The 11137-nt window shown below is 37.6% G+C and overlaps 1 protein-coding gene across 1 annotated transcript; it reads left to right on the forward strand.

Annotated features, from left to right (window-relative positions):
* The first annotated feature begins 8040 nt into the window (after positions 1–8040).
* On the forward strand, positions 8041–9476 carry LOC101291864 (U-box domain-containing protein 27-like). The gene has a single exon (XM_004288297.1). The coding sequence runs from the start codon at positions 8098–8100 to the stop codon at positions 9379–9381; it is 1284 nt and encodes a 427-aa protein (XP_004288345.1). The 5' UTR covers positions 8041–8097; the 3' UTR covers positions 9382–9476.
* Positions 9477–11137: the final 1661 nt, after the last annotated feature.

Consider the following 11137-nt stretch of genomic DNA (forward strand, 5'->3'; position numbering starts at 1 on the left):
AGGTAGTATATATATATATATATATATATATATATATATATATATATATGTGTGTGTGTGTGTGTGTATGTACAGGCCGGATCAGAGGCGGACGTCTGCACCACCCTTAAAGTGCGGACGTCCATGCGTTTGTCACGATTAAGCGCCGACAGAAGCGCTCCTCTTGCTAAGCGGGCACCAGACCTCGATTGTGACTTTCCTCTTGTCGGTGGACTCGTCGTATACCAGTTTGCAGTCGCCATTGTTCTTGTTTGAAGTTTTGGGTGGAGGTTGTTGTGCAGAGCTTTAAATCTGATCTCCATGGCCTTCATCTTCATGGTAAAGTCGTCGGGGACGCCTCTGCTGTCATCCGGCAAGAGAAACGCCGTCCAATAAGGGATCCCTTTTTTTGTTCATTTCTAGAAATAGGATATTTGACGAACTTGCCGATCACAAAATCACATTTCTAGTAGATCGCTTCCACAAGTTTTCAGAAGATTTGATGATCGTTAATTAAGTCGTCTAAAATTTTGATTTATTTTTAATAAAGTTGAACGGTTCATGTTTATCAAAAAATATTGAATTTATTATTTAAGCTCAGCCATCCAAGATCATTAAAAAACAAAGCTAACGGTGAGTTGTTATCCATATAAATGAACAAAAAAAGTGAACCTTCGTTGGAATGGCCATAAATATATATTATAAAATGAAAAGTCCAAATTTCAATTCGCCTAAAATGTTTTCATTAAATTGTGTTCGTTTTTATAACATGCATGTATTTGTCGAAATTAGCTTCGGAGCCTTCGGATATTGAATTGAAACAATGTTTGGATGAAGTACAAGCTAGCTACTGCATTTCAAAACATAGTACAAATTTCAACAAATTATAATCGAACAATGAGTTATAACAGCGAATTGAACTAAACTCAAGATTAAGATCTATTCATTGATATATATGGGCGAAGATTTTGAACAGCATTACGTGTTTCAGATGAGCTTCTGCATTTATAAATCACTGATACGTACGTACGTCAGAGAAAAAGTTCCAGACGATCGATGTGTATGAAATAAATTTGAAAGCGTGCACGACGACTTGAATCAGTTGCTGTACGACATAACCAGTGGACACTCGGTGCAGCCAGCTAAAGCTTAAAGCTGCTGCAAGTATAATGCTACTGATCGAGTGCCGACGACGACTCAAGTACTATGTAACCCGGGCAGAATGAAATAGTAAAACACTCTCAGCCTCTCCCAAGCTCGATGCTCCCACCTGCAACACGTACTACTGTATTGTACCATTGCCATTGCTGAAGCTCTCTTTCACTTTTGCTTGTTTCCTAATTGGAATTGTAGTTTCTCATTATACATGAGCGTAGGGTTGCAGGTAAAGTTGATACAGATACACTTGTTAGTGACAGTTCCAGGCGTGGGGCTAGTGGAGAATGGAGAAGAGGGACTCCATGCCATTGAATCTATGGGGTCGTCTGGTCGAGTATTGTTTTCTATTTTCTCTAATGCTTCTGATCAGAAGTGGCTGCAGGTTCATCTTCAACCTAGCTGCTTCATCTATGAGTGCTTCTGGGCCTTCTTTTCACTAATTACTATTAGTTTGGCTCTCTAATCTCTAGCTTTTTCTTGGGCTTTGCACCTCTGATCTCGATGCAAAATCTCTTTGAACATTAAGATGATGATGAGGCATCACTAATATTTTGGAAAGTAAAAAGTGGTGCCATGACTAATTAGATTGAAATTGTGTTTGATATCTCGAAAATTCTTCTATGCACCGAAGTGTAAGTGAAGTGCAAGTGAATTGAACAACTAATATACAGTATTTTGATCTGATCATTTACGTCGCACTATATGCATATATACTAGTACCGTTAATAAAATTGAAACCTAAAAAATAGTTCCAAGTGTTTACAACTAATGAAGTGAGAACCTTAGGTCGAAAAAGATGTACTTTTATTATGGGTATTTAATTTGATCGGATCAAAAATAAAAATAAAAGGAAAGAATTTAGCCACTTGGTGCATAGAATCTACTCCCTGTCTATGAGTTAACCATCAAATTGAACAAGCAATCACTAATAACTAAATTAATCATAGACAAACATTTTGGTTCGGTTAATCATATTATATATTGAATGTGCCATGTATATGACCAAACCGATCATCATTCTATTTTCTGTTTATGGATACATACGTGTACGTATATATGTTTCTCAAACACAAATGATTTACAACGTGGAGTACATGATTGACAACAAGCATGCATTGCCTTACTCAGCCATTCATATTTATAGGATCATCAATAATAATACCAAATTAATTAAAGAGAGCAGTAGTGACTTGCAAGCTAAAATTCGTTCAATCATACACTCTTAACCTCCTAATGTTTCCCAAAGGGTCCGTGGAAGCAGAGAACTACTACACACTAGCTAGTGCTTTTGGGTATCATATTATTCAACCGACTACTAGTGAAACTTAAGTTAGTCTAACACGCATCATATTGTGTAATTTTGAAGTCTAGCTTTGTCCAAAACAAAGATGAAAAAAACAAGTCAAAGTATTAGTCTTGACATATTAACATACCAGAGAGTACGTTGTAGCATGTTAAACTGGAATTTGGGGAATCAAATTTGCTCGATCCCAGACGGATCTGCTTCTTCTTAATAATTATTATTTCAAAGATTTTTGAAGATTTTCAAATCATGCCTGAGTTGATTATTATGAATTGTCATGCATAATCAATATCTTATCATAATTGAATCGTAGTGTTTTTAGATACATATAGCCGATAGTTCAAAATGTAATATAATCTCAAGAAGAAGTATCTAAATTAAGTTACTCATCACAATTTTATCATAGTACGTAGATCAACTCTCCCGAACCCTAATTATATGAATATTATTGGAAAAGGAAACGGGTGGATAAAGTAAATTGAGTAAAAAATAAATTAAAATGTAGGGTGGAATAAGCATGTAGGGTGAACAAAGAAGATAATAGGGTAAAAATAACCGCACCCTATAGAATATTAGAGAAACCCTAGCTCTTTCTCTTCAGGGTCGGCAAATACCTCTTTCTTTTTTCCCAAAAATAAGAAAACACCTCTCTCAAACTACTCTGATATTTTTTTTCCATCCAAAGCAAGCAATTTATAATATATTCCACAGTCAAAGTCATCTAATTAATTAAGATCGAAGTCATCATCCAACAGCAAATGTTGAATATATGTGTTTCCTATATTTGACTTTGAAATATATATATATATATATATATATATATATATATATAATGTCGTAAGGTGGAGATGGAGCTGCACCAAATTGGACTAATTTCCATTCAGATCCAACCAAAGAGTTAGGTAACATATTTGTAACATATATATATTTCAGCAGTAGAGTTGGTCAAATCGATCAATATTAATGATGCCAAGTCTTGGTCATGTTAATTTGGTTGCGATGTTAAGCGATCACACTCCAAACTTACGTACAAGACTCGCGTCTTTTTCATTGCAAAATCTTCTACGTACGTCCTTTCACTACTACGTACTTCATATATATCCACTAATTTCCTTGCATGCATAATACGTGAGTTACCCGGAATTTCGATCGTCCATACAAATAAAAGATATATTGAATCATTTGTTTTAGAGAAAAAAACCATTTGCATAAAATAAAAAAAGTCAAACCCCTTTCTAATGATAATATTTTTTGTTAGCCCATTTAAATACAAGGTACTTCTTTTGTGCCCAAATACACAAGTTTTTAATAAAATCACAATAAAATGATATTTTAAAAGACTTTTTACCCTTAACCTTTATTTAAAGAGAAAAAATGAAAAAAAAGAAGGGAAGACTTTACTGGAAGCACACCGGACACCGGCGCCGGTCAACGGTCACTGGATTCTGGTCGCCGAACACTGGTTGCCGGATTCCGGTCACCGGACACTAGCCGCAGGATTTTGGTCACCGGTCGCCGAAAAATTGATGGTGATCGGAAAATTACCGGAGACGCCGGAGTCTCACTGGATTTTTTTGAAAAAAATGTCATCGGAACCCACCGGATCTTGCCGGAAGCATACCGGCAAAAAAATAAAGTTTACTACCCCTAGTAAACTTTTACTGGGGGTAGTAAATGGGGTAGTAAACTTGCGAAACAGTAGCCTCAATACCATAATTCACATTCAAATGGAGAAAAATCAACTTACATGCAAAAAATGAAGTTTACTACCCCTAGTAAAAGTTTACTGGGGTAGTAAACTTGTAAAACAGTAGCTCAAATGCCATAATTCACATTCAAACGGAGAAAACTCAACTTAGATGCTAAAAAATAAAGTTTACGAGCCCTAGTAAATTTTTATTGAGGGTAGTAAACTTGCAAAACAGTAGCTCCAATGCCATAATTCACATTTAAAAGGAGAAAAATCAACTTAGATACGAAAAAATGAAGTTTACTATTCAAACGGAGAAAAATCAACTTAGATGTGTAGTAAACTTTACTGGGGATAGTAACCTTGCAAAACAGTAGCTCCAATGCCATTATACACATTAAAACAATGAAAAATCAACTTAAATGTGAAAAATAAAGTTTACTACCCCCAGTACTTTACCCCAGTAAAGTACTGGGGGTAGTAAACTTGTAATACAATATTTTCCTAGTCAATATATACATTAAAACACAAAAAAAATCAACTTAGATACGGACAAATAAAGTTTACTACCCCTAGTAAACTTCGACTGGGGGTAGTAAACCTGCAATACAATATTTCTTAGGTCAGTATACACTTTAAAACAATAAAAACCCAACTTATATGCGAAAAATTAAAGTTTACTACCCCTAGTAAACTTCTACTGGGGGTAGTAAACATGCAATACAATATCTCCATAAATTCACATTTCTAAAGTGAACTCCATACCACAAAATTGAAATTACAAACATCATAACCAAATTAAAGACAACTCCAAACCTCGGCGTCAATTGCCGCAAGGAGTCCCGCATCGATCTTCAGCCGCGTCGTTGTTCATCTCTCCTCTGAACTTCAGCCAAACGAGATGCTCTGAATTGAAGCCGAGGAAGGGGAAGCATTGATCGGAGGCGGCCGTACTAAGTGACGGAGATCGGCGAGCTCAGTTCGCATCGCCTAGAGGTGGCTTGGAGATCGGAGCTCAGATTTCGGCTCGCATCGGAGACTGCTGCTACCTTCTCACAGATCTGGTTACTTCGAGGTCGAGGTAGAGGAAGCCAACTGGTGAAATCAACCGGGTTGATGGCGGCGGTGACGACAGATGAGAGCAGAGGGAAGCGTCAATCTGGAAGAGGAGGAGCCGAGACCTTTGGTCGGTGATGGACGTCATCTGTGACGTTGTTGACAAGATCGAGAGAAGAGAGAGATCGATGAGAGATGAGAATGAAAGGTGGGAGAAGCAGAAGATAGTGTAGGGTTTTTATTAGATTAGGGTATATTTGTCATTTTATCTTGAATAATTTGAATGAGCAATGAAATCTTATTTTCATTGAATTGGGCCAAAACTTCCTAAAATTAGTACTAAATAAGCATTTGCTCTTTGTTTTATGCTTATAATACTCGATCGACCACATTTAAAACTAAATTAATCTGATTAAAGACAGTTGCATGTCTTATGAAAACGAATTTTAAAATACACAATATCATTTGGTATAGACGTATAGCCACTTAAATATAGCTTCGTAGTTCCGTTGTGAGACCGGTGTAAGTGAATGTTAAAGTGGTTTACGTATAAAATTTAAAAAACTTTTGAAGAGAAATTGAATTTACTGAATAATGATATATGCTTTCGGTGCACTGATCATCCATCATGTTTGGTTTCTTCTTTCTTCAACATATAATGATTCCCAGCACCTAATGATATTTTGCCACTTTCTTTCAAAAGATAACTGACAAAATAAGAAGCTCATTGTTTTTCCCTTTTTAACTTATTGGGTGGATTGCGTTGATGGTTGTTCATAATGTCCACTTAATAGTGAAATAGATCTTAATGAAACCACACATATATGTCATAAATTAAACACGAAGATTAGTTTGAATAAGATGTAAAATTCAGTGACCTCAGGAAAGGAATAAGAATATGTCAATTATATATTTCAGAAATTTCATTTTCTAGAAGTTCCTGCTCAAGAAGCTGCAGAAGTGGGCATAAAATATTAGATACATGGAGTCAAATGAACATGGATATGTTACTTTCAAAGATCAAATCTCAAATGAATTATAGATTTGGTGGCTCATTTGAGGTCGTATTTTGTTTCAGTTGTTATGTGGTTAAGTTAATGGTTAATCACAAATCAAGATTAGTCACCATTATCATGGACGTGCTATCAAATCACAATTATAATCCCCCGACTGCACGAGCGTCTCTCGTTAAATGATTTAATTGTGTTTAGATATGATATAGTCGAATTACTTCACAAGTATATGGTATTTTTTTAACAACCTTTATTTTTTATTTTTTACTAAAATTCTTAATATATTATATTCTTACATATGTTAGTAAGGTTTAAACTTAATTATAGTCTCAACGATGTCAGTTAGATTACCTAACCAATCAGATCACTGCTCACCGATATAAATACATGATAATTAAACAAACAAATAATATAAGTAGGATGACACGAGAAGTCTAACTATTGAGAAACATACAAATTCTCAAATCATATATGTCAAATAAGAAATACAAATTATATCTCTAACCATAATTATTACAACATGAGACGTGCACAGTATAAATAAAACGCATAAGAAATAGTATATCAAGATAATTTCATTCAAAAGAAAACAAAAAAGTTCAACATGGCTAATTAGGCTATCTCCAACCCGTAAGGCTAAAGAGCCAAATATCAATTAGTCGATAGATGTCATATCGATGAATAATACTAAAACGAGGGCTAAAATATCGTCCTTGGAACAATTTAGCCCTTTGGGTTTGAGTTAGTCTCATATAGGTAGTGACCAAGATCTGTTGTGACTGGCCAACAGCCTGGTTAAAACTGATAGTGCTAAAATCACTACATACTTAGAATGTAATTCACAAATAGTTTTATAGAACTTGTATTATGGAAATCACTTAGAGCTTGTAAAAACCCACTGAAGTAGGCGCCAAGTACTCAGTGAATCCACCATCTATTAGGCAATTAACTAGCAAATGACATACTAGATCGAGTTGGGAAGATTTGAGGAGAGGGTGAGTAATATCCAATGTTTCTTTTGTCCACCATAGTAGCATCACAAGTTTGTGTTTCCTTTTGTTTTTATGAACAATTACCTAAAAAGCAATTGCTTTGGGAGTCCGACCGTCTATCCAAATACCTTTTGTTTTAAAAAACACTCACCAAGCCAATAGATTTGGTTCACATAAATACTATGATGTATAATGTGTAAAAGAGTCACTTAAAACCGGCTGCTAATGAAATGCAAAATCGAAACTAGACTCGTTCATTAATTTAAAATTTATAGGTTTTTCTTTCTCAAATAATTTCCGAAACAAAAACAAAGAATCCATCTTTTAGAATTTTGTAAATATGACATAAGAAAAAAAGTGGAAAATGAATAAAAAGAAGAATGAAGACGAATATTTGCTAGTGGGAGGAGGGTATAAAAGCAAAAGGAAGCAAAGGGAATAAGGGAGGGAGGTAAAGTCCTACTACTTGTAACGCCGTTATTCACTCCGTCAACTCCCCAGAGCTCTCACTGACGTCAAGTGGCCCCACCCCACGTTCTCCCTATTTACACCCTCTTCCACTCCATCCCACGTGTACCCCCTCCACCAATCACATCCCTCAAAGCATAAACCCCACAGATCCAACGGCCAACATCTCTCAGCTAAAATACAAAACCTGCGCATAGGGAAAACAGCTACCACTTTGACCGAAGACCAAAGCCGCGCGAATATTAATTTTTAAATTATTTAAAAAATAAAATCGTGGAAAAAAAGTGAAATAGATGACATCACCGTACCTTTGACTCTGTTTCTCTGTCTTCTTTAAACCCACAGCCCTCTTGTCTTCTCCGATCTCTGATTCCTCTCTCTCTCTCTCTCTCTCTACATTTTCTCTCTCTCTACCATTCTTCTCATCTGAAACCAAAAATGGGGAGGGACGACCTCTACATCACGGTGCCGAGCTTCTTCCGGTGCCCGATTTCACTCGACGTGATGAAGTCCCCGGTGAGCCTCTGCACCGGAGTCACCTACGACCGCGCCAGCATCCAACGCTGGCTCGACGACGGCAACAACACCTGCCCCGCCACCATGCAAGTCCTCCCCTCCAAAGACTTCGTCCCCAATCGCACACTCCACCGCCTTATTCAGATCTGGTCCGATTCGGTACGGTCGCAACGGGACGGAATTGAGAGTGACAGCATCAGCAACTCGGCCGCGGCGAAGGACCAGGTGGTGGAGCTGATCCAGCAGATGGACCGGCACAGCTCCTCGTCTGTGGACTCGCTGGGGAAGATTGTGCGGTTCGCGGAGAAGTCGGAGGAAAACCGGAAATTTCTCGCCAAGAGCGACGGGTTTTTGGCGCTTCTAGTGGAGGCGCTCGGCGGCGGCAATGCCGGCGACGGAGGCCACAACGTTCGCATTCTGGAGCAAATAGTGAGGATTATTCATTTCCTGATGGGAGAAATCCAAGAGTGTGAGGAATTGATGAGACTGATGTTGAAGAAGACCGGCGCCGGCGGTGGAGATTGCTTGGGTTCTCTGCTGCTTGTTCTCCAGAAAGGAAGCGCTGAGTCGAGATTTGCGTCGGCTAGGGTTCTTGAATCGATCGCCGGGAGTGCCGAGTCCAAGCTTCTGATCGCCGAGCGGGACGGAGTGTTGCCGGAATTGTTGAAATTAACGAGTCCGGAAAAGGATTCCTCACTAATTGAAGCCGGATTGTCTTGCCTGATCGCGGTTTCGGTGCCGAAACGCGTGAAGGTGAATCTAGTCCAACTCGGAGCCGTCAAGTCCTTGTCCAAATTGTTGTCCGACTCCAACTCGACGACGGCGACCATCGAGAAAGTCTTGAAGCTCCTTGAAACGGTGTCGTCGGTGAAAGAAGGGCGAGCTAAGATCTGCGAGGCCGAGAAGGAGGAAGGAGGCTACTGCTGCGTGTCTGCGATTGTGCAGAGACTACTGAAGGTGTCGAGCTCTGCGACGGAGCACGCGGTGACGATTCTGTGGAGCGTGTGTTACTTGTTCAAGGAGCGATCGGCGCAGGAGGCGGTGACTAAGGCCAATGGGTTGACGAAAATTCTACTGTTGATGCAGAGCAATTGCTCGCCTTGCGTCCGGCAAATGTCCTCCGATTTGCTCAAGATTTTCCGGGTGAATTCCAAGTCCGCCATTTCGTGCTATGATACCAAGACTACTCATATTATGCCCTTTTGAAACAACAACCCCAAGGGAGAAAGATTGTAAATGACACCAAAATTTTGTTAGGGAGTACAAAAATTACCAATGAGAAATTGATATTCATTTCATTCGATCCTTAGTTTGGTCATTTCGATTAACAAATGCGATTGTTGTCTCAACAATCTTCTCTTAGATTCGATATGATCTAATAACTATCTAAAATCAAGTTATTAAGAGAAAGATGTATGAATTCAAGATATATGATCTAGAATCAAGTTATTAAGAGAATTCGAGATTTGTTATAACGTGGCTTTGGTTTCTTCCATAGTGAAGAGCGCATGAGAACAGAAAATAATCGAGTAGTGATGTTGAAGATAGTGGGTTAATGGACTAACGGATGATTCCACTTTGGTTGGTGTTGCTGCATTGCAATGATCCTTAATTATTTTGGGTAGTTCAAAGCAATGAAACCATTAGCTATCAATACCCAACCACACTTAGACATCTCTGTGTTAGCAACAAATGTATGTAAAACGACCCATCATTTGTCATTTGTGTGTATTCTTATATATGGATTAAGCTAGAAGGAGAAAACCCTTTTGACTGGTTCTCACAATCATTCCAAATAAGATGTTCAATCACATCACCAATCACCATTGAAGTGCTTAACAAGAAACAAGAGCATTTGCTCTCCTCATCTTATGTTTATCAAACAAACAAAAATACTTATGTTTATCAAAACAATTACAAGAATGATCGTATTTTGACTATTTTCTTTCGAATGTCAGTCATGATGATGCATGTTTAGGGTTCGGTCTCTAATCCTTAAGATTTTTATAAAAAATTGCATTTAAAATTTTGTTATGTGTTACATCAATTATGTAATTGTAAATCAAATTCAGGATCACCTTCACTAAAATAAGACTATGAATGTTAAACACCGATCCTAATTTTTGATCTGGGGGTTATGACAAATCTTGTTGTATCTATTTTTGCTAAATGATACCATAAAGAAAGCTAAGGGTGTAGTTGAAACCTATGTTACATAGCATTTGTGGTGCATTCACTGCATTGAATTGAAGAAATGAATAATGGAATAGGAGGGAGGTGGTGCTATATAGCTACTCTCTCTATTGTTTAGCAATAAAAGGGGGCGAGATGCTGGGATTGGGCAAAATTAGGGTTGCCACTTGGTTTGGTAAATACCAAACCGATCGAAAACCGACCGAAAATTTATGATTTGGTAAACCGAATTTTGGTAATCGAAATCGAAAAAACCGAAACCGAGAAATACCGAAAAAGTTGGTTTGGTTTTTGGTAAATACCGAATTTACCGAAATTCTAATTATTTAAAGACTTATATTTCTAAAAACACACAGACTAATAATTTTATCTCACGTTTTCAATTGTATATACCATTTAGTAAAAAACAAGACAATGAATAGAAAAATTCAACTATACTTGGTAGCATTCGGGTCTCAATTAAAGCGATCAACTTTAATTCAATATTACTTGTTATATAAAAACGCTCTTACCTACCCGTCTTAGTCGATTCATCACACACACACATAGACAAACCCACTTAGATGACATGTAACCGCCCATGTAAAAATTTAGGAATGTTTTTACCTCTCTTGATGATAAGGCTCCCCATAAGTAGCATAAGCGTAAATAGGGTTAGCCGCCTTGATCAAGGCCAAAAATTATCAAAAATACCTAATTTTTCTACCATAGTCGTATTTCACTATATTGATCACGTCATAGTTCACAAGGTTTTTGAAAATTTTGCTTC

This window comes from Fragaria vesca, linkage group LG1 (genome assembly GCF_000184155.1).
Source record: "Fragaria vesca subsp. vesca linkage group LG1, FraVesHawaii_1.0, whole genome shotgun sequence".
Classification (NCBI taxonomy): domain Eukaryota; kingdom Viridiplantae; phylum Streptophyta; class Magnoliopsida; order Rosales; family Rosaceae; genus Fragaria; species Fragaria vesca.